We start from the raw sequence: 24,606 nt of genomic DNA on the forward strand, positions 1-24,606 counted from the left end.
GCAACGGAACGAATTTCACTATCTCTGAAATATTACAAACGCTCAACCACCACTCTCCCAAAGAAAAGAACAATATAAAGAGAAGCCCTAAACTAGAAAGTAGAGAAATGCCCCCTAGAACCCAAAAATGACTACTCAATCAGGGTCAGACCAGAACTGAACATATGTCAAAATACATATCGTTTCGAAGGTCGTGACGAGCCCTACACGACACACCGCCTTTTGCAGTGATGTACGCACTTTTTAGGCTATCTGGACGTGTTTCAAGGCCGAAACGGCCCTCCGAAGATCCTCTGAACCACTTTCTAGATCGAAATCAGACTTTACCAATAACACCTTGCCATGTATCAGTATGTTCTCTTTTATTTATAGCCATTCATTCTTTATGTTTTAAAGGATTCACAACATGGATGAATCAAAACTCTACTCAATGGACTTGGAAGTTTTCACTATTTTGCTGGATATTAGATCTGTAATTAAATCTTTTACAGATCATACTGAACAGTAAATGGTGTTTGAGGGATAGAAAAGACACCTCTGTTCGACGCCTCTACTCCTTATTTTGAGGAGGAGAGAGATAAACTCATAGGAGTGCTGATGTAGGCCACACTCCCGGACTGAGTTCTTTTTTCCATAGTCTATATGCGAGAATCTAAAATAGATAAAGTGCACAGATGACCAAACTGTGGATCAACCATTTGAACTGTCAATCTCACACTGAACAGTAAATGGTGTTTGAGGGATCAACCAAATCCAACTGGTTGGGCAGGGAACTTAGATTGTTCAGATCAGACTCATTTTCAAAACATTTGATTGAATAGGTCAGCTTTTCAGCTAGAGATTCTTAAGTGTGCAGAGTGATATAGATACCTATAGAGAAATGAACTGAGCCACCACTTGAGTGTTTGGTTAGGGAGTCAGAATCCCATGGAATGCAAATTCCAAGGATAATGCCTGCATGAAACCTTCAGGTGTGAGGAAAAAGAATCAAAAGGGTATTTGGTAAAATTGAAACTCAAAACCTGGAATTAACTAAAACGCTCATATGATGCTTTTCCCCTCCTGAAGGTAACATGCAAAGCTATCATTGGGCTTAACAAAATATAGCCCTGAATAGATTTGAATGGTGGAGGGATAAGAGCATAAGGCTTTGTTGAGGAGATCTTCCACTTCCACCACCATTCTTCGATGAAATGGTGATCCCAATCTTGGGAAAGCCAACCAAAGAGCCAAATCTAATTGTTCTCACAAATATAGAATGGAACAAATATGCTCAACTGTTTCATTGCCACTGCTGCTTACCTATAGAAAAATTATGGTTTTGGCAGAAAAGATCTTAGTAGAAATTTTATTGATAAGGCCTTTTTAACATATTCCTATGCAAATAGTGAATACTCTTAAGGCTGTCTTTGTTTTGCAATTTTTGGAATAGATTCTGAATCTAGAAAGCAATTTGAAGCAAGAAACTAGAGAAGAATCGAGCTTTAAAATGCATTCTAGACCCAAAATCTATTCCAAGAATGCATACTAAACACCAATAAAAGAAGTATATGAATGCTTGGTGAGATAAAATGTGGCAATTGTAAGCTGCTAATTGCAATAAGTTCGGCCCAAACACTCTGAAGTCTGAACCACCTTCCCTATATTATATGTGCCATACTTTAATATTACCTTTTACCTTTTGAAAGCAAATTATAGCCAAATATGTCATGGTCATATGGCATCTTTCCTGTCTTTGAACCAACTATTTTGGCTTGCATAGGTTTCAATGGATGAGTTCTGACTGGGGCATCATTTTGGGCCTCAAGTTGAGAACAGGCTTCAAAGAGACTATAGTCCATTCTGGGTCTAGAATGCATTTTAAAACCCAATTCTTTTCTATTTTCTTGCTTCACAATGCATTCTAGACCTAGAATCTATTTCGAGAATGCATACCAAACACAGCCTTAATTGTACTCAACATATCTGCAGAGTATCAAAATAACAAAAAACAATCAGAAAGCTAGAACAAAATTGTTTAAGTCTGAGATAAAAATTAAACAGTTGTACTCGTAATTTAGATCAGGATTTGAATCATATGATGGATTTTCCAAACCTGACCTGTTTGATGCCATAAGATAGCAGGTGTTGTTGCAAGATATGTTGCAGTCTGACTGGTAAAACATTCTCATAATAACCATATTACCTATTATGTGAACCCAGCCCAGAAAGGCTTTCAAGGGAACCCTCAAATCACTTAACTTCACATGCCCACATTAGAAGACCGTTTAATTTTAGCTCAGTTAAGTTTTGAAACAGATCCAGCCGTTGGATTGTGTCAGCCAGATTGCTAGGATCCAATGCTCATGATACACTTTTTATCTACTAGAAATTGCAAAGGTAATTATTCTTTTATTTTTTTAGATAGGCCTCCAATATCTGTTTGTAGTTTGCCTCAATTATGCCTCAAGGAGGCATGATGTGGCCATTCTAGACAATCCATCAGAAAACTGACCCTTTGGATAGGTCAAGAGCTCTCTTATGGATGGGAAACAAGGAAACAGTTGAATAAAGAGTGAGTCAAATATTAGCCCTAACTTGACTACACATCATGATTCAAAGAATTGGGTAGGCACCAGTGGTTTAAGAATCGGGATTGGCCTCGGCCGAGTTTGATCCGAACTGGATTTCTAGGTTTTGGGCATATTTCCCATTCCTGACCGATCAAGGCCAATCCCGATCCAGATATTATGTTCTTTAACAATCCTGGTAAACACATATGGTCACCTAAGTAGAAGGAAAGTTAAAAAGGGAGGATGTGGGGGTGAAATGCTGACCTCAATCATGATCTAACTTGCACCATGTCGGCTGAATTTTCTTAAATCAAGAATCAAGGTGATGTTCCCCCAATACCAACAGTTACACCTGCAGACTTGTAAATAGTCAGCCCTAGGATACCGATACTATACATGCATACTCGATAGATATTTGCGGAAATACAAAACTCAGGTCTTGTGATCAGATTAGCAGGTACAGCCTGATCCATGGAGAATCTTTGGCCAATACTTCACAAAATCGGACTGGTATCAGTACATCAACAATGGCTGATCTGCCGAATCTGATCCCGATACTTGAAACGCCGTGCAGGAGTAATATAAATCAAAACACATCCATACTGAATTATGATAATCATATCAGATCTACCCATCAAAGGCATACTTCTGGAACAACTCCTGACCTTGATCTTGAACTTTGTTTCCTGGAGTTGACCATGATGGTAACACTCTGCCTCCAGCATTCTTCTGAACTTTCAAGTCTGACCCTACAATATCCTCGTCAGATTTGGAATCATCTAAATCCACCAGATCATTATCTAACAATTGCTCATCATAGTTTGGCACTTCAGAATTATTACGCTGATCATTTTTTTTCAGTCGCCCCTTCGTTGCCCTTTTCTTTGATAGGCCATAACTTTCAGTAAAGTCTTCATCCTCCATTGTGTTGGAACAAAGAATCTTGCTGGTGTTTCTCCTCCTCTTGACTGTCCCAGTACTATCATTACTGCCGCTGCTATTCTTCTCCACATTATAGTGATCATTAATGGTAGATTCGATGACTTCCAACACCCGATCTCCATACTTACTTATCTTCGCCCTAAATCAAATCCTCATGTTCAATAGTAAACTAATGAATGATCTAATAATAAAAATTCTAATAAAGAACCAAGTAAATAATTCAAACTTTAAAGCAACCAAATCTTACTTTCCAATGCCATTGATCTCAAGAAGTTCTTCTTTTGTCCTGGGAACCCTCTTGCTGATCTGCTGCAATGTGGCATTTCTTATTTCAAGAAGAAAGAATGACATGTCAGGACTCATTGCCAGGATCAATATAGAAATCTCTGAACACAACAAGAGGAAAAAAAGATAAATAAACTAAATGAACTTACTGAAATATGTGGTACGCATAGACCCCCTCACCAGCTTCCTTCAAAAGAGCAGTTCGAAGCATTCGCAAAGAGGAATAAAGTTTTGCTGAGAGATCCTGCAATTGAATGCACACAACCGTTTTTAGCAGTTAATGTTAGTAATACAATTATCATTAAGGTGGAAAAAAACAGCAAGGAGAAAATATATATGTTGATGACTTAATATTACCAAATCCACATTTTGAGGTTGGCCAGGAGTTTCACTTTGTGCAGGGCTTATCTTTCCTGATAACAAGCCTTTTGCTGGTGTCACTCCAGATTTGCTCATCTTAGCTTGTTTTGTGGAGGCCGGGAATCTGCAAGATAGATCAGATCTCACGACCACAATATATAGGTAAAAGGCAGGGAAGAACAAATACTGATCCTGACACATATTGATGATGATGCTGACAATAATAATGATCACAAAATAATAATAATAATAAGTGAGAAAGAACACTAACTGGTTGCGCAGCGTGGAGCGTATCTACGCTCAGACACAGCCGCGCGCGAAATGACCGGCGCACCCCCCTGGAAAGGCGGAAAGGACCAAGGGTGTGCCGGTCATTTTGTGTGCAACTATGTCTGGGCGGAGATAAACGCTGTGCTGCGAGACCGGTTAGTGTTCTTCCTTCCCTAATAATATTAATAATAGACCAAATGTTCTTTGTGTCGGGGGCGCAGGCTGTGCCCAGACACATGGGGGTGGGCAAAATGACCATCCTGCCCCCTTGAATGGCAGCCAATGTGTATGGGCACAAGTTGCGCTGCGGCACAGAGAACATCAGCCCTTAATAATAATAATAACAATAGGCAAAAGGTTTTGTGCACGGCTATGTACGTGTGTGGTCGTGCCTTCAACCGTTGGATTGGGGGCAAGGAGAAAAAACTCGGGTTTCGACCTGACCAAAACCAAGATTTGGTCGAAACCAGGGATTTTTTCCTATTGATGGGAAAACCATGGTTTCGACCCCAAAAAAAGGTTTTTTAGGTCTAATTTTTTGCAGGTTGCCTATTTTTGACATTTTAAACACAATTCATGAATTAATTTCACCAAAAAATCACTCAAAATGGTACTTGTGGTTATTGGCCCAAGTTTACTAATGTACGTACTAATACAAACACTAAAGTGGTATTATAAATACTTAGTTCACATAATTTTAAAATACATGAACCCTGAATAATACATATTATTCAAATAAAACATCAAGTTGCTCCTTTCTCAATTCCATGCAGAGTTTTTTGGTGGGTCTAATCCACGAGCAGTGTACCACAGAAGATTGTGAAGTTGTTCCTCCGAATGCACATGTGTATCCCATGACATGTTATGGGACCTATTGTTCTCATAGTCCACTACTGCCCAATAACCAATCTAGGGAAGGGCTCACCAAGAGTGTAAGAAAGTGGAGCCGGCAAACATGGCTGAGATGGATACCCGAAGATACTGTCGACAAGAGATGATCCAACACCTGTCCCATCCCCATATCCATATGTAGCAGTGCTCTTAAAGGATGGTCCACTAGTATATCCACCCCCATACGGTCCATACCCACCATGTGATGCTGATCCGACACTCTCGAACGCACTATCATGATGTTGTGCTGGACTCATCCCAGATGCTTCATCGAAAGGTGCAAGTCCATACCTACGACGTCGATTGTAGGTACATACACCATGAAGTTCATCTTGTGTTGCATGAGTAAACTGACTTTCTCTTGAAAATCTCTGTGGTTGTGGCTCTGGATCTACCTCTTGTTGTCGAAATATTTCATCCTCAGCATGACGTAATTCCTCTAGTCAGGGATTATCATCATAATACCCACCAGTCCTCATACTACCACCACCACCATCACTATCATCATCATCATCATCACCACCACTACCATGGCCCTGAGTCTGGGTAGGTGGTTTAGTACCATCAGAGGAATGGGATTAGTCATCATCACAGCTCCACTACTACCAGGGTGTGGCTTGAATGGACGTGGTGTCTACGAACGAACTCTGCCATCTATTACTATATGCTCATCAACATCGACACCCATCTCTGAAGCAATATGGCTTTTGGGTTGACCCCCGCCCTCATCTAATAAAGGAGAACCTCGATCTCTAACCCATCTAATAAATGATCACCATCCAACATATATAAGACATTTTTTCAAATAAATGTTGTAGGAAAATGACATTTATGAGCAGAAAATTTTAAAAATAATTCAAATATAAAAAAAAAAATCGCTCCGGTAGAGTTGTAGATGAGGCCATTGTAACTCGCATATAAAAAATTGAAAACAATCTACCATATTTTTATTAAAAAAGTACAAAAAAAAATGATTTTTTGGGTTTGAAACACTATTACCTTCTTCAAGAGATGACCAAATTGGCGTGGGGATTGCAAATCCAAACTGTTGGTAACATGTTTGTGGCAAGATTCCCCTCAAAAATGCAAAAAGCTAGGTAAAAAATGGTCTCCCTGGTCGAAACCACCAAAATCCTCCACCTTCTGTCGAGTTTTTAAAGAGAAATTAACAATAAGGTCGAAACCAGGGATTTTATATCCTTGGTTCCATATGGTTCGACCACGTTTTGATCGAAACCACTATTTGGGTCGAAACCTTAATCAAAACCATCGAAACTTGGTAGAGTTTTTGGATTTTTTAAATTCCCCACAACTTGTCTCGAAAACCGAGACAACTCGGTGGTTTCTACAGGTTTCGATCGAGTTTTGCTTCCATGATTGGGGTTGAGCGGCCGTGTATTGTACATGGTCGTGCCCATCCAACGGTTGAAGGCACGACTCTATACGATACACGACTGTGCATAAAACCTGGTGATGCAGGTTCATTACCAAATAGGGCTTATTTCTTTAGAAATACGTCTAGGGGTGGGATGTATATATGTTGGGCCTTTGATCCCAAGGGTTTTCTATGTAATAGGCCACTTTAATGAGCCTAAACTAGGGGTATATAGGTTGCATACGGGATTAGCCCAATACTTAGTTTATTTTTATGTTTTTTAATTGAACCGGTTCAAATTGGTTGCATACAATTGGTTCAATTTAAGTGATCATGTGACTTGGTTAAGTGGTCATGTGATGTAAGTTGGGCTGGATTAAGACTCTATAAGTCCAGCCATGTTTTGAGTCTATTTCCTTTAGTATCTAGTTTCCTAGTCAGTTTAAATTACCTAATAAGTTAGGGATAGGGTTAGGCCATTCCTTTTTAGTGTCTAAGTCTATTTTTGAGTCTTCTATATAAGTTTGTAAGGGAGGCCAGCATTGTACACGAATTTTAATTAATAAAACTCAGCTTTATGCTTGCTGCCTTTGTTGCTGCCTTTGCTCCATCGTGAGTGTGCCTTGTAAGTAATATCAAGGCTACCTTGTGGGTAATATCAAGGTGAAGAGATTGGTGGACTCCGATCGACTCCTTGCATCTTGTAGATCAGGAGGTTCTTCTTCTTATTCAATCAAGCTTCTTCAAGCTACTGCTGCTGCCTTTGCAGGAGATCAAACCAGTAAGTAATTTTAATTTCCTACATATATCCTTCCCTTCTTCATCCTCTAACCTAATCCACTCTATCCCCTCCATTCCTCCACTCCATTAAACCCAAAACCTGCAACTCAATTCTGTCCCGAATTGCAGAATTTCATAACTCATCCCTAACCCTAACCCTAATTCTGCCCTAATTAGCCTAAGCTGTCCCAATCGGCCAGCCTTGTTTGGTGATCCTATTACCCTGGCTCCTAGTGGGATTATTCCTATCTAGGACTACATCACCTGGCTCCATAATAATAATAATATATGATTATTGAATATATTCAAGCTGACCTTGTAATCTGAAAAAATAAAATAGGGGTTAGTTATTAGTTCATAAAGCTCCATCTGATTTGGATCCCAACTGAATTTCCATATAATTTTGATTGAGTGCTAGTTTTTGGAGCTGTACTGAATTCTGCAAGACAGTCCCTTTGTTTGACCAAACTGACTGACATATAGGGGACCAATCAGAAAAATGCTTGCAGAAAAGGGTTTTGAATGCTGTTCAATTTTGGTTTAGCAGTTTTTTAATGTGACTATATTTGGTGATGACTTAATTTCCTGTTCTCCGGTTGTATGAGCTCATCAATAGATCATTTGGGTTACTTTGACCCTTCATCACACAAAGTGGTTGTCACTTGGTATGGGCTCAGCCATAAAGTGAACCCTGGAGAAGAAAGATCTGACCAATCAAAATCTATTTATAATTCTATTTTATTTAGAGTAAAATAGGTTAGAAAATCGAATAAAAAATGGAAAATGTCTTTAGAATTGAGAGAATTAGAATCAAAATAGAATAGAATATTCATTTCTTATTTATATTCATTTTTTATTAATCAATTAATATATAAAAATAAGAAACATAGGGAAATGAACTGCACTTGTTGGTGTGAGCTGAACCCAATCTATCATTTCTTTTCCGGTTGTTTGGGAAGTTATGACTAAGGCATTTAGAAGGAATAATGAAGGCGGGCCTTGGCGCAACGGTAAAGGCTGTTCCATTGTGAATTTGTGACCAAGTGGTCATGGGTTCGAGTCTGGAAACAGCCTCTCTGCAAAAGCAGTGGTAAGGCTGCGTACATTATGATCCTCCCCAGACCCCACAGTGGCGGGAGACTTGGGAACTGGGTACGCCTAATGAAGGCATTCCACAATTCAAAGATGTATAGAAATAGAACATCAGAAAAAGGAAATGATGATGCAAAGTTGTGCATTGGTTGGAATTTCAAGCTTCTAAGAGGATTTCCCAGATCTTTGCTATGGTTTCCCATAAATTTGGAAATGTAGAATACTGATGAAATCTGGGCAGGGGGAATATTTCAACAGAAACTTAATGGGAACTGTCAAGTTGTGTCGGTTCTATGGGAACTGTTAAGTTGTGTAAAGTACACTTAAGTCGTAGTCTTTAGTTGTAGACCCAGTCAACAACATCAACATCCTAGCCTTACCCCAACTAAATGGGGTTGGCTAAATGGATCCTTGCTCTCCACTTAGCTCTATTCGAAGTCATACACAAGTCCTAAGCTATGCATGTCTTTCCACTCCTTCATACTGGAGCATCCCAAGGCCTCTGCTATACATGGCCATGCCACCTCAAATGACTCTCGTAGCTTATCGATATTGGAGCGACTCCTAAATCAGCTCTAATATGGTCATTCCTTATTTTATCCTTCCTAGTTTTGTCACACATCCATCTCAATATCCTCATCTCCGCTAACTTAATTTATCCATTTGACGCTTCTTAACTGCTCAACATTCTGCTCCATACATCATAGCTGGTCGTATAACAGTCCGATAAAATTTTCATTTAAGCTTTAAAGGAATGCGCCAGTCACACAACACTCAGAACACACCTCTCCACTTCATCCACCTATTTTAATTCTATGAGTAACATCATCCTCTATATCCCCTTCTTTATTTATGATTGAATCCAAATACCTGAAATAGTCACTTTGTGGAATCTCCCTCATCAATTTTTACCACAACATTAACCATCCTAGCGTAACTAAAGTTCCACACCATATACTCCGTCTTTGTTCTACTTATCTTAAAGCCTTTTGATGAGTAATTACTTGTTTATATGTCAATATAATAAATAAATGCTGCAACCAAGGTTCGAGTAATTAGGCTTCTCTCTCTCTCTTCTCTATTCCTTATGTCCAAATACTGATTCAAGTTCTATTACTGTCACATGGTATCAAAGCCTTGATTTTAGTACCCGGGATTCCTTTTTCATTCTGTTTTGAGCCAGTTTCTTTCATTATTTTAGTTTCCTAGTCAGTTTATGTTACCTTATTAGTGAAGGATCAGGTTAGGCATTTCAGTTTGTGTTTAAGTCTATGTTTTTGAGTCTTCTATTTAAGTTTGTAGGGGGCTACAGCCCTATACACGAATTTGATTAATGAGATTTTGGCTTGAGCCTTTTCTTTTATCCTATGAGATTCAGATGACTGTGAGATGCAGTGCTATGTGGTGGGATACCATTAATGGCTGGTGGGATTCCAGTCGAGGCTAGGTGGGATGCTTAGTCATGTCTTCTTCTTCTTCTTCTTCACTCTTCTTCTCCATCAATACACAAGTAAGTAAACCTTTATTTTCTGACATTATGCCATTAGCATGAAAGTTCAAGTTCAGGAAATTTTCTGCAACTTCTGTTCTATCCGGAATTTATACATTAGACTTTTTTTTTATATTAAGCAATTAGGCCATTAGAATTCAGCCAAAATTTGACCAGTTTTTCCTCAGGCATAAAGAGGAACTCGATTCAAATTTGGTACATATCAGACCATCTGATCTGTATATTCAGTGAAATATCTAAACTGCCCCTTGTTCTTATGTTTTACTGTTTTACTGAGTTATTCACTGAATCGATTTCTCTGTTAGTATTAATCTGTTTTGGCAGATAATTCTACCCTGTGATCAGAATTAAATAACAAATACTCAGCCTTATCCCAACTAAATGGGGTCAGCTACATAGATCCTTGCAAGCCAAAAAATTAATAATAGTAGTAAAAAGAAAAGGACACAACAACATCAACAGCAACACCGCAATATCCCACCTAAATAGGGTCGGCTACATGGATGCTATTAAACATCCAACATAATTCTGTTCCTTGATCTTTATTTTGATTGGCCAACTTACTGTTTTACCCCTATCCTATTGCTACTAGGATTCTCCCATATCTTATGATCCAACCATTGGATCAATTTCTAATTGTAAGCAACTATTCTCCTACATGTTTACTCAACTTGAGTTTCAGCCCCATCCGTCCATCTGATTTAGTTTACTTTGAATTCTCCTAAATCTGGTCATCTATTCTCTGTATTTCGATCCTGTTCTTGGTACTGTTTTGATCTTTCAAATACATTAATAAGTTAAATATTCTCATTTTACATCCTTTCTTTGAAGTATATTTTCATAACATTTTGGATTTGTTCAAGGAAAATTGGGTGGATCCTTCCAAGCTGCAGCCTTACTACAAACCGAAAATTTAAGGTTGTGGAAATAAGGGCAACCATCTTTAGAAACTTATCCCACATGGAATATGCTGGACAATATGGAAGGTAAAAAACTAACTGGATTAAGAAGATTCAAAATCAAATCATGCATCGATTGTTCTAAAGATTAAACACTTGATGAATATTTGCCTCAAATAAGATTAAGTTTAGGTAATTGAAATGGGTTGATTATTGTAATGCAATGAATAATTATTTTGACTGGTAAGACGCCGTATACTGTTTTGTTTGTTGCTCTGTGTCTGTTCCATCTTTTTTCTGTTAGTTATATGAGCCTGTACCTCTCCCCTTTTTAATAAGATTTAAAATTTTCATTCAAAGTAAATCTGTCTTTACCATAAGCTATAAGAATCTCCTTCACATCAAAGTCGAAGGATCTAGCTAATGGGGATGACATCACAACTCAATCAATGTGGTACTTATTAGGGAAAGATTTGGGAAAAGATTCTTATATATAAAAAAAGTGGGGGGTGGAGGAGGAGCAAAAAAGCCATAACCACCCCTTCTGCTAAGTAACAAACACAAGGAATAGGGAAAATTTTGAAGAAAAAAAAGGAATAAAGAAATATCATCCACCTCAAGATAATCTTCTGTCCACCAAAGCAGAGATCATTTGCTTTTGATTCATTTACCTAAAGAACAGAAGAATTGAAAAATAAATATTACTTATGGATGTAAACATATGGTGAGAGCAAACTCTCATTCCTTTCATATATTTAAAAACATTCACAGTATAAAAAAAGGGCGTACCCAGTGCACAAGGCTCCCGCCACTGCGGGGTCTGGGGAGGGTCCTAATGTACGCAGCCTTACCCCTGCTTTCGCAGAGAGGCTGTTTCCAGCCTCTATTTTCACAGTATAACAGAATAAAAATAGAGCAGTTTTTTATACCTTTAATACTGATGACAGAGATCCATAAATATCACTCTTCTTAACATCCTCCAAAAGCAATTCCTCAATAACAAGATGGCGCAATACTCTGGAGGCATCTCCTTTGGGTAAATGTTTACCGGCTCCATGAAGGCTCAAAGTATCATGTCTGTACTTCTTAACCTAAATTTTACAAGAACCAATATCACTAAAAAGCGATTACCTTATGGAAAATAAATCAATAAAAAGAATACGAAAACTTAGAGCATTAACGCACATTCTGGCTCAAGGAACCCCTGTAGACTTCCAGCATATGAGCTGATGAATGCTGCTGACCTGTTGACTTCACCAATTCAAGCTACATAATGCAGCACAGAAATAATAGGACAGGTCAAATCCGTAACAGGATGTTCCAAAAAAACCAAAGAAAAATAAAATTCAAAACCATCAGGTATTAAAAAAATAATGAAAACATGAAACACAAAAAAGGTAAGAAGATTATTCAAACCAAGTGCCTTGCTATGTCAGTGACATCCTTCTCAACACAACTTAAAGTCTTGGAACAATTATCACAAGTCTTTCCACAGTTTGCAGCATCAAATTTCTCTCCAAAATGAACAAGTTGTAGGAAGCGTCGACAATCAATATCATCTTCACAATAACTGACCTGTAAGTTTAGGTCTAGTAAATCATTTGAAACCAACAGCAGGCAAAATAATAAAAAGAACAGCTAAAAATAAGTACCATACGCAGAAGATTCTCAATATTTGTTTCTAGTATCCTCCCTGAATTCACCACAGAGGTATGCCTTGACCCTAGTGCCAAGGGGCTTTGCTCTATTACTCCTTGGCTAATCATATGCTTAATTCGAATCTGTACAAAACCAGAGAAAATTTGAGAGAGAGAGAGACGAACCAATCTTGTCAATGTTAACCACAAGCAAAAATAGAATGGACTCCAGAATTGAATCCATAGGTTAAATTAGTTAAGATGGTGGATAACTTACATAGTCACTATAGTTGTAATACAACACACAGGAAGAACGCTGACCATCTCTACCAGCACGACCACACTCCTGTAAAATAGTGACTAAACATCAATCTTAGAAAATTGTTAATGGCCTACTTTTAAGCATACTCATCACTTCTTTACAAGAACTTGATATTTAATAATATTATTTAGCATATCAAAAAAAAAAAAGCATACTCATCACTCTCTCACTTTTTGATTTTTAAGATATCAATCAAAATTCAAAGGAAAACTAGTATTTTCGCAAATTTACCTGATGGTAGCCTTCAATAGATTTTGGAAGCGAATGATGGATGACAAACCTGACATCGGGTTTGTTGATACCTGGAAATCGTAGGTCAGCACAGGGATTCTATGGCAATAAATGATAGCCAGAAAAAACAACTAAAATGGTGATGAATGATACCCATTCCAAAAGCAACTGTAGCGCATATTATATTAATCTCATCTTTGCTCCACTGCTTTTGAACAGAAGCTCGCTGTTGAGGATCCAGGCTACCATGGTAAAATGCTGCTTTGTGGCCACATTCCTGAGAAAAATAAAAATCATTTTAGTGTTAAATAAAGGACCAGAAATACAAGGTTGACAAGGAATAAGTATAAAATTATCTTAATAAACAATAATGACAAATTCAAAGAATTTATAACAAAAATTTGTACACTCAACAGTAGAGTAGTTATCGCCTCTGAAAAATCATTTACATTCTGATGCTTGATAGCCAAAAAATGGCAATTTGCCTCCATGTGGTTAATGAATTTGAGGAGTACTAGATATAATGTTGATTTCAAGTGTCGTAGGCCTCATTAAGAGTGTGCTTTGTAATGGTGTCTTATGTGATTACTTGTTATTCTTACTGACTAATTGTGAATATCTTCTTTGCTTACTCTGGGTTTTGTGCATAAGCACTAATATTTAAGAGTTGCAGAGCACAATATTCAGGAAAATATGCTACATTCCTTATGCATATTTCAGTTGTAGGTATACTTTCTTCTTTTTCTTTAGGTTCCTTTTCCCGCTCTTTTTCCCTTCTTCCTCCCCTCCTCTCCCCCTTATTTTCCCATTTTTCACTGAAACTGGTCTGGAAACCTAGAAACTTAAGGCAACTTGCCTTGTGTGCGTTGTCACCTAGGCAACGCCATGCTTTGACGACTATGTTTAGGTCACTGAACCCACCCAGATCAATGGGGAGATTCAGTTTTCTTCTGATCACACCCATCCTAGATTTTTTGTTTGATCAAACCACTGGGCCGGATGGGTTGGATTACCATGCTTTCATACTGCACTGAGAGATGTTAAAAGAGGGGAAGAGAACAAACAAATAAATAAAATTCTCTATATGTTAGTGGCTCACCCCAGGGATACATTCCCCTTGAATTAATCTAAGTACGGTTAACTGCTCGGGGCTTGGGGTACCTCTTCCTCTCCCCCCCCCCTCCCTATTAAAAAAAGGAAGAGCTTACTAATAAATAGAAAACAGGTTAGCCTGCATTTTTAAGAAGTGAAATTTGATTCTGATTCACGACGATCTACTTGATGTCAACAGCACATTCCACATATTAATTCAAATAAGAGAAAACCATACTATTCTTTTTAAATAATTAGAAAAATTTTCATAAGAGAAAAACCTGCAACTTTTCAGCAACTTTCTCACAATCCATTCTCGAAAGACAATAAATGATACCACATTCATCAAAATGGTTTTCTTTAATAAATTTGTCGATGTCATCCAAACACTTTTTTGTCTTGGAAACTACGGAGTACCTGCAGTTCAGGGGGGGGGGGGGGTGTGTGTGTTAAATCAGTACCTTAAATATTGATCATTATAAAGTATGAAGCCAAAGTAAACTCATTTCATACTTACGATAAATTCGGGCGATTGAAACTTTGTCGAAATACAATGCAATCAACAAGACCAAGAGCTTGCACAACATCTTCTTTAACACTTGCTGTTGCAGTAGCAGTTAAAGCCAACACAGGAGTTTTTGGAAACCTTTTTTTCAAGATACCGAGGCCCTGAATAAAAGAAGGATTAAAAGTCAAACATCAAATAAAATTATGAAGATTCAGAAAGAAAAGGGAAACAGAAAAAGGATTGGAATTCTATAACCTGATAATCTGGTCTAAAATCATGTCCCCATTGGCTTACACAATGAGCTTCATCAATAACAATCCTAGCAAGTAATTCACGAGCATGTAAACTCTCTAAGTGTCTCAAAAGAACATCGCTTCTGCATGCAAAAGATATATTATTTTATTTCCAGATAAAAACATCAGTCTATAACTTCCCTCACAGCATAAAATGAAATTCAGAAGATTGAGGAGCATCAGTCTGCAAGTGCTAATACATTATTTTAAAAGCCCAGTACATATCTGCACAGCTGATTTTATGGCCACACCCAGGAGAATAAATTGATTTATAATTGATTTATATGCAATATCATAGTTTGTGTGAAGAAGTCACGGTGATGTCTCAAATTATGCATGTCTTCTCTGAGTAAAATGTTCGACTCCATTGACTCATTTTCACTCCTCCCAATTCACTTTCTTGAAAGACAAGGCAACAAAAGAAAAAATTAACTAGGACAAGAGAGGGGGGAAAACAGAGGCCAACCCCCAAATGACCAATGCCCAACAACTACCTATGGCCATAACTTACACCCTAAAAGCAAGACCGCAAAGATAGAGGCAAAGGGGGGAGATAGGAACTGAGCTTGGTTGGATTGCTTTCCTCCATGGCCCAACAACTTACCAGAAAGCCTCTGCTGTTTATCCATTCCAGGCCCAATTTTTTTAGCATAGAATTTCCCCCTTCTGTCTACCTCCCAAACCATGTCAATTCCACATCTCTCTTTAAACTCAGCTATCCTAAAAGAATTGGCCAAATTCTCTTCTCTCCCAGGAAATAAAAGAACAATTTTATTTCCAACTTCAGCAGCCTAAGCATGATCGATCAGTGGCAGCATATCTTCTACTTTCACAACGATATTCACAATCTCAGTCAATTATGGGTTAGAAGAAGCAAGTGGGAGAGATTCATAATGCTGTTAAATGGATCCTCGAATATTATGAATCATTTTCGCTTTTGTTGATTTACCTAGCACACTAGCACACTCTAGATTGACTTGATTAATGGTTTAATACTGTAGCTTGCAGCTTGCTGGTTCTCCTTTACTAAGTTTACCAAGTCATATGTACTCTAGCAGAAACAGGTGGCTGGTACAGAAAGAAAAACTTTTTCTACTTGGGGAGGGACAATTAAAATGGGAACCAAAAAACTCAAACATTAAATTAGTTACACTGCCAGGATACATTGGCATCACACACCAATCGAATGGAGAGAAGGGAGGGAGTGCATTTCAGTACGTATACAGGGGGCCCACATGATTAATGAGGAGAGAGTCACATGATTGTGAGAAACTCTTCTCCCAAGTTATTGTTATAACAGAAAAAATTACTTCAAAATATAGAGTGCTGGTTGTCCAGCCCATTATCATACATGTACTAAATTTTAAATTAAAAATTAAGGCTTGTGCTCTCTCTATGACCCAAACACTCCTAAGACTAATTAAAGCTCTCTCCAAAATAGTCAAACCCAATCAGACCTGTTTTTCATGTCCAAATAGCCCAAAAAGGCCAAAAAACTATAAAATCCTGAAAGTAAGCATCCTAGGAACTGTTAACAGGAGAAAATAAATCTAAATAACCTAACAAAGTGACAACATGCAATCTATGGCTGCCCCTAGAGTTTTTGTATTCTTGGAGAGTTTAGCAGGGTTAGGGAATACAGTGGAGTTGGAGAGCTGAGAATCAAAAAGGACAATTTTCCTCTCCTGCAATGGTTTCGAAAGAAGCTAGTTCTTTTTATTCTACTTGATTGTTACTGCATCAATTATACAACTCCATTAATTGTAGCAAAAAAAAAGAGTTTAGATTAAAGGGGTGATCAGTATTATGTTTGGGTTTTTTTATTCCTTCCCATGTTTATCTTTTAGGCAGGTTGCTGACCTCATGGGGTAGAAAATGATTCTTGTCATGTAACCCTTGATTTTATGTAAAGACATTATCAAAGCATTAGTGCAATAAAAGAGCATTCAATTTGTATACTTTGGCTCAAAGCCAAACGAGGTGAGACTAAAGATAGGACTACCATAAGCTTTGGTTTTTTTCACTTTCTTTTTTATCTTTAGTAGATGGTTGCAATTAGTTCATGATTCTTGATACGTGAATTGATTTTATAATGATATAATAATCTCCATGACACAACACAAGTGAAGGGATGAAAATCTTCTCATATATCATATTTCTAAAGTAGGCAGCTTAAGAAGTGGTATCAATAGAAAATGGGGTTTTAATTCACTAAAAAAAAGGTCTAACCCAAGTTTAGGCTGAAAAAAATTAAAAGACCAGGTTTTCAAATAAATCTGCTGGGATATTTAGAAAATTATTCAGGTAGCTAAAAGAAGATATATGGAACTAGTTGATTTAATGGTTTTTGAAAACTCCATAAGGAGAGTGCGTTGGAAACCTACCCATTTTTTGATAAGCAAAAAAGAATATAAATTTCAAAAAAAAAAATTGTTCAACCTAAACTAGGAGAAACAGGATTGGTTGATTTAATAGATTTCAAAGACTTAATAAGTAGAACTGTATAAATTCATCAAAGTTTTTTGTCTATTTCTTTCAATTTTCTCTATTATTCTTTCTATATGTTTCAAAAAAATTGAATTCAAAACCCCACTAACATTCTTAACCCATTTCTTATAGCGAATTTATTTTAGTTCAAACAATTTGTGTAATCAATTAACTGTTTTTTGTCCTCCATTGATAGGGACAAAGACATCGGACATCAATCCACCCAAAAGGTCCAACTTATTACCCCTTCTCTTCATAAACTAATTCCAACATCAGCTCATCCAGTTGTTGTAGTTAAGTACTTAACTGTGCTAGAGCATGAGATGAGAGAAGCAAATTGACTAAGAGAATAAAGGCGCTCTGAAGAACATTATGCTAAGGAAATCTAAGATCAAAGTAATGCAAACTCACTTAGCAACTTTCTCAGGTGTGACATATAAGAACTTGTATTTACAGCAATCTGAATTCAGTTCTCTAAGGATCTCCTGTTGTTCAGACCACTCCATATTTGCACTTAGGTAAGCAGCGGGGATGTTTGCCTTCACAGTGATATTCAAAAAGATAAGCATAGATTGTTGATTTAAGCACTTTTTTTTATAAAAAAAAAAAAGACATACCCAATGCACGAGGCTCCCTCCACTGCGGGTTCTGGGGAGGGTCATAAGGTACGCAGCCTTACCCCATTTTACAGAGGTTGTTTCCCGACCCTAACCCATGACCACTAAGCCGCAATGGAGCAACCTTACCGTTGCACCGAGGTTTGCCCGATTTAAGCACTTAAGATAAACAGGAAAAATTATTGCATCATATCATATAGATAACTTTTTTTTTTTTAAAAAAAACACCTACCTGAAGCAAATGCATAATTTGATCTTGTATGAGTGAGACAAGAGGCGAAACTACCAAAGTTATTCCTGGACATATAAGAGCAGGAAGCTGCAAAGTAACATGATTAAGTCCATAATCTGTAGCACTGTTGCATCATTGAACTCTCTTTCTCCTTTTTTTTTTTTTTTGGGGGGGGGGGGGTGGGGGGGGAGGGGAAGCAAACACTACCCAGTAAAACTGTATCTAAAAAATCAAACACCTAAAATAGAAGTGCAATAAAAAAGACTGCATCATTCAACAGAAATACTACACTTTCCCAGCATCACCACTACCTAAATCTGACAATGAGGTGTTTCTGAGGTATTTCATTGTCCACTCAGCAAAGTTAATAGTTGTAAATGAGGACATCAAATGTCATACAGGGACAAGAACTGAACAGAAAGAAAACCATATTGCCACACTCAAGGTTTCAAGCATTAGGATCAGATTGGGCTGTGATCGGAATATCAAATGCCAACAAGCCATCCAATAATGTGAGGTATCAGCCAAAGATTGGACAGGATAAGGCTGGATAGCCCAGCCTGATCCCAAATTCAATACCAAGTATTAAATCCTTGCTCACACTTCATGGGTAACTAATCACTAATTGTTATGGCAAAACAGGCATACAAGATAAAAGAAATGAAACTTGGAAACAACATTGATCATGCACAACCATTTGGAAATGAAACGTTTCACCTTTTTCCATATTCTGAAATTGACAGTAATACCATAATAGTATGATTATCATTGGTCTAATCTTGTTGAGAAAGAGGACTTATGATTCTAGGGACTAATAGATTGTTGACCATAAATGGAATGATAGGAAATTCCTTAAGGTGGCACCTAGGAACAGAAAAAGGGATCCTTTCTACCTGGTATGTCAGGCTCTTTCCACCACCAGTTGGCATCAAAACAAAAACATCATAGCCACTCATTGTTGCATTTATAACCTCTCTTTGATTGGGGCGGAATGAATGGTTTCCAAACACTTTCCGGTTATTAGCCTGCAACAGGAAACAAAGTACTCAAGCAATCAGATTATGAAGCTGTATTATGCTGAAGATCACAACCAATAGTGTAGATAAGAACCTCCAGCTTTTTGGTCCAAGAGAAATCTCGACTACTCCACTTTGAGTCATTTGATCCTTCAATATAATTAACATCAATCAACTCTGGAACATATGGTTCTGCTTCCAGAGGTCTGGGTGGAGCACCAAATTTGTCTACAGAAGAGAATAATACAGATGACGAGTTCCACTTTCCACAGCTCTCTGGCTCATTTTGCAAATCAAATTGGGCATCAAGCCGCAGAGGATTTATCCTGAATGCACCAGCCAGAGGAGTTTCATATTGGAAACCCTTTGATGTGGCTGTAGTAGCCGAAAAATGGGACCTCTGTCGTTCTTCATCCATTGAGAAAGAGTGAAGACACTTTTCAAGTTGCTGAATTTGTTTATTCAGCTGCAACCTGACTAGGAAACATGCACAGATGCATAAGAACAGAAATATGATACTTTTTGGCACCAAAGAGTTTAAAAGTTCAAATTAAAAAAAAAAAAAAAAAAAAAAAAAAGACAAGAAATTTCTGAAGCAGAAAGTCAAAACAACACAGAAATGTAAAAATCAAGTAGGCAACCTCTCCTCCCGAAGCTTCTCTATGTGTGCTGGACTGAGGTCATCAATATTGTCAAGAAGTTCATTTGATATGGAAATTAGCTTATCTTTCATCTCTTGCAAATGTCCTGCAGCTTCTGGGCAAAGGCCTAACTGCATCAATTTCAGGACTCCATAGTATCAAGCCGATGGCAAACTGCAATTGAGACAAAGTCGTAACCGAATGCAAAACTGCATACCTTAAAACCATGATTACATTCTGTGCATAGTTCTTGTGGCAAACATTTTACAACAGGTCTTGAAACATTATCTTTACTCATAACAGATGTAGAAGGTGGAGGTTTAGACTCCAAAGACTGAGGTGTGCAAGTTGTTTGATAGTGTTCCAGAACTATTTGGTCCACATCAATTTCCTAAACTCAAAGTTCACAGATTAGACAAGTCACATCCACATTCAAAAATCACAATTCACCATGAGAAACAGAAGAATGCTATGGATAATAAGAGCAAGAGAGAGACTAGAATGGCTGGCATAAATGAACTGAAACTAAAATTACCTTTAGTATATCATCATCAACAATTTCATTAACAAAACTCCCTCCATTTCCTTGCTCCTGGTTAACACAATGATTATTGGATAGCCCATCGCCAATCCATGCATTAGTACTGAACCGCCCTGATGCGTCCCTCTCTTTTGGTTGCCCTGCACCTAAGCTATCTTCACTAGGATAACTCCTGCTTTGTAGCAAGGAATTGCCATGTTCTCCAGCCATAGCACTGGAATCACTAAAGTTTTGATGCGTTTGAAATTTATGATTAACAGATAGTCCATTGACAACGCGTGCGTTAAAACTGTGCTGCACTGGTGCTTCCCTCTGTTTTAATTGTCCAGCACCAAGGCCATCAGTAGCACCAATCCTGCTTTGTGGAATGGAAATGCCAGATTCTCCATCCATACCACTGGAATCACTCAATTTCTGATGTGTTTGAAATTTTTTATGTGCTGAACTTTCATAAGATCTATCCGCCAAGTCAGAAGAGCTCCATAAAGTACTTTTTTTTATACAAGAATCTAATTTCCTAGAAGGCAAATTGTCTGAACCAATATTCTGAGCTACAGGTCCAGTTACTCCGGGTTTTAAATAGCTCCGGGATGTCATGCTAAGGCTAGAAAGAGCTTGCCAAGCCTGCCAAAAGTTAACCATCCTACCAGTCAATGTACATCTAAAATCAATGGTTCCATGCAAACATGCCAAAAAAAAAAAATAACAATTGTATAGCTAATGAAAGTGCCTCGTGAGTGTAAAAAGGCTAAATTGTTCAATTGAGACAACAATTTCACTTTTGAGTTAACTGAAATCTCTTTAAATATAAAGCGATGGCTTCTAAAAAAAATGATAAAATTCAAAATAAAGAGATTACAGGAAATAAAATGATATGGCCCGAACAAAAATATAAAAGATAGGGAATTAATCTCATTCCCACAAATCCTGTTACAACAAAATAAAACTTTACCTTGTTAACAGCTGAACTCTGCATCCTTGGAGGAGTATTAATTTGGCAAGCCATTGACCTAAGGATAAGTAAAGAAGTTCATGCAAATAAAAGAAACATCTGTCAGAAAATATCTCAATGACAAAAGAATGTCTCCACATTGATAAACAAAATGCAGACACATGTCTGAACAAGTTTGTAGAAGTGGACAATCACATGATACAGAAGGACCTGAGAGCAAGGTACTAAAACTCGGAACTCGGTACCAACTCGGCCCTTGGAAAAACCGAGTCGAGTCGAGATCTCGCTGAGTTGGCGCATTTTTTTTTCCGACTTGAAGCCCCAACTCAGTGGGTTTTAGACCTAGTTTGGTCTGAAACTTGGTATTCAGCCTATTTTAGGCCATTTAAACACAATGGCACTATCAAATTTTGCAAAAACAAATTCCAAATGTGAGTTTCACTTCGGACCATAGGTTGATAGGCGACAACGTACTAAAATACCCTACTCTACACATAATTTAGTAATAGAAAGCAATCAAAACATTCAATTAATGTTCTTAAAATAACTTAAATAAGCATTAGAAATGTTAAAGTGTACAATACATCAATCTTTAAACAAATGTTACATAAAATGTGGTATGTTAATGTTTTCAGTCCCAACACGATCCACATAGAATTCCCATGTCATAGTGTTGTTGTAGTTTTGCACATAGTATGCCACTTGAAGATGTGTAGCTGAATCCTTCAAATGTGCAGCTGATTCAACTCTTCCGAAGGTCAGAACTTGAAATCCACAAGTAAAATGAAGAAGGAGCTTCAAATGGGGAAGAAAATGGCCTTTGGACAGAACTCAACCGAGATATGTCGAGTTAGGTAAGTTTTAAAGAGGTAGATGGATCGAGTTCTGGGTCGACCCGAGATCTCTAGTTACCCGAGAACTCAACCGAGATAGTGTAATTTTTAAAATCGTATGGTAACTCGACTCGAATTCTCAAAAAACCGAGATCTCGCGAGTTCTCAAACCATGCCTGAGAGAAACCTCCAAGGTGAAAATGTCTTACAGATCAGAGGTTAAAGCAGAATTGTGGTGGTACCATTCCCAGTTCTATACATAAACAAGGTCTATCTAACATGGGATGACTTGGGATGATCCTCGTAATGTTTGCTTTCAGAACTATGGAGTAAAGAAATCAGCTACATTATGAGATTAATGCACCACACCATTGCCTTCAAATATACTAGAGATTCTTTAATGATTTTCATTGGAGAGAGAGTGTAGTGCATAGATATAAACTAATGCCATTGGCCATGAATTGGACAAAATCATCTTCCCTTATTTCCCAAGGGCAAAAATGCAGGGCACAAATTTCTCAGCTGTAAATAGCACTCTGTAGGGAAAACTCTTCCATAATGCATTACTTTTATTCCTTACAATTTTGTCATGTGTCAAATAAAATATAGAAAATAAAACCACAATATTTTCTAAGAAACTTCTAAAGACTAGCAGAAATAGAAGAAGAAATGCAGATCAGTAAATACCTGGCAATTACTGATCCTCCACGGGGCATTTGTGTTTGTAAGGACAACAGAAAATTTGAACTCAGAAACTTATTTTGACATGAGAAACCACTATGGGCATTGGCATGATGAGACCAATTTTCTTTGGGAGGTTTATCATCACATTTGGAATCTCTACATGAATTGGTTTTGCTGCAGTGGAAAGAAAAAACAAATAGATTTATAAATAGGATAAGAAATTCAAAAAGAAACAAAAGCATACAATTTTATAACTTGCCTTGGTGATTTTCCTTTAGTCATCAGTTAAACATATTCACACACTTCTAGTAACGGAACCTCCTTGATCAAAACAAAAATAAAACCACAAGACCTGCAAACGAAACTCCCACTGAAAGAGTCGGTAAAAAAGAAAAGCTCCAGTAAATAAGAAAATAATAGAAAATATTTTTTTCTTTAAAAAAATAAGTTAATATAAACAAGTTTTTTAAGCCTCAAAATACGCTCAAGTGATTTACAAGTAGCATTTTATCCATGAAATTATACGGTCCACCCCTCGACAACAATGCTTAAAAGACCTACCCTCATATCTACTTCCATGTGAACTAAGTCAACTAACAGCATGAATTATACTGTTTACTTATGGATTTGATTAATTTTAGAACTGCATAGATCTGTAGGGAACACGCTAATATTTAAACAGTGCTACTCTTTCTAATTTGGCAATTCTACATAATTTTATTGTGGCACCCACATAAATCTGTTTCAGCACCTTCATGTTTACAAAGTTCGACAGGAAAAGTAGTCCAAGCTCCACCTTTGGTCCCTCCCTTAATTTAATTTGTAGAATTTCTCTCGGAATTTTACCCGATTTGTATGACTAGCTGTCAAGAACTCTAAATTATCAGAAACTACTTATCTTTTTCTTTTTTTTTTTGAGGGGGGTGGATAATAAACTACTTATCTCGCACTTTCACGGCTAAATTCTTTTATTCTCAAAATACTTATATTTTGCTTTCACCGCTAAAATCTGTCTTTATTCTCAATCTGCATACCTTACTCTTACTGCATTAGTTTGGTTCAGTTCCTATAGTTAATTTTGTTCCATTTGATCTCCATTGTAGAAACTATGGAGTTCAGGATTTCCCTCTGACTCCAGAGTCCAGAGTGAAGACATTCCTAACATTTCATGATTCCTGCATATTTAACCACATGCATTGATTGTTGCCACAAAATCTGTTTATTTTCCATCGAACCCTTTATAGGACTTTCACATGCTTTCTCCTTATAGCATGACTGTCAACTCTGTCATGCCATAAATTGTTAATTTATGATGAATTTAGTGAAAGTTAAACACAGAAGCATGAATTTTCTGAGAGCCACCTCCAATGTGCATTGATAAAGTCTAAGAAAGTGCAATCTTGGGCCCTGGTTTAGAGACATGGTCCATCAAGAAGCTTCATTCCATAATGACTGGATTTTGATTTTCACCACAAAATCCCCAGGGGCAAGACAGCAAAATACATGCAGCTGAACAAGACAAGTGTTTGTGACTATACGTCCAACTCTTTGGACCCCACAGCCT

General features: G+C 37.5%; 1 protein-coding gene across 1 annotated transcript; it reads right to left on the minus strand.

Annotated features, from left to right (window-relative positions):
* Positions 1-2,824: 2,824 nt before the first annotated feature.
* LOC122663437 (ATP-dependent DNA helicase Q-like 4A) lies at positions 2,825-23,394 on the minus strand. Its single transcript, XM_043859150.1, has 25 exons — positions 23,302-23,394; positions 23,046-23,216; positions 21,526-21,583; positions 20,568-21,197; positions 20,250-20,423; positions 20,033-20,163; positions 19,486-19,864; positions 19,269-19,400; positions 18,376-18,462; positions 17,938-18,065; positions 15,002-15,122; positions 14,756-14,907; positions 14,520-14,655; positions 13,300-13,423; positions 13,147-13,217; positions 12,871-12,939; positions 12,609-12,737; positions 12,373-12,531; positions 12,142-12,222; positions 11,886-12,047; positions 11,572-11,627; positions 4,137-4,263; positions 3,929-4,023; positions 3,742-3,819; positions 2,825-3,633 (listed from the first exon to the last, which is right to left on the minus strand). Exons 1-25 carry the CDS (start codon positions 23,322-23,324, stop codon positions 3,180-3,182), a joined length of 3,927 nt encoding a protein of 1,308 aa, XP_043715085.1. The 5' UTR covers positions 23,325-23,394; the 3' UTR covers positions 2,825-3,179.
* Between the last annotated feature and the right edge of the window lie 1,212 nt (positions 23,395-24,606).

The sequence above is a fragment of the Telopea speciosissima genome, chromosome 5 (assembly GCF_018873765.1).
Source record: "Telopea speciosissima isolate NSW1024214 ecotype Mountain lineage chromosome 5, Tspe_v1, whole genome shotgun sequence".
In the NCBI taxonomy this organism is placed as follows: domain Eukaryota; kingdom Viridiplantae; phylum Streptophyta; class Magnoliopsida; order Proteales; family Proteaceae; genus Telopea; species Telopea speciosissima.

Bases quoted from the DNA above. Each gene is read 5' to 3' on its own strand.
- LOC122663437 (XM_043859150.1), bottom strand. From the start codon at position 23,324: ATGACTAAAGGAAAATCACCAAG. The intron at 20,164-20,249 runs GTATGCAGTTTT...AAATTGATGCAG, and splicing joins AATGTAATCATGGTTTTAAG to TTAGGCCTTTGCCCAGAAGC. The intron at 3,634-3,741 runs GTAAGATTTGGT...GATTTGATTTAG, and splicing joins GAGATCAATGGCATTGGAAA to GGCGAAGATAAGTAAGTATG.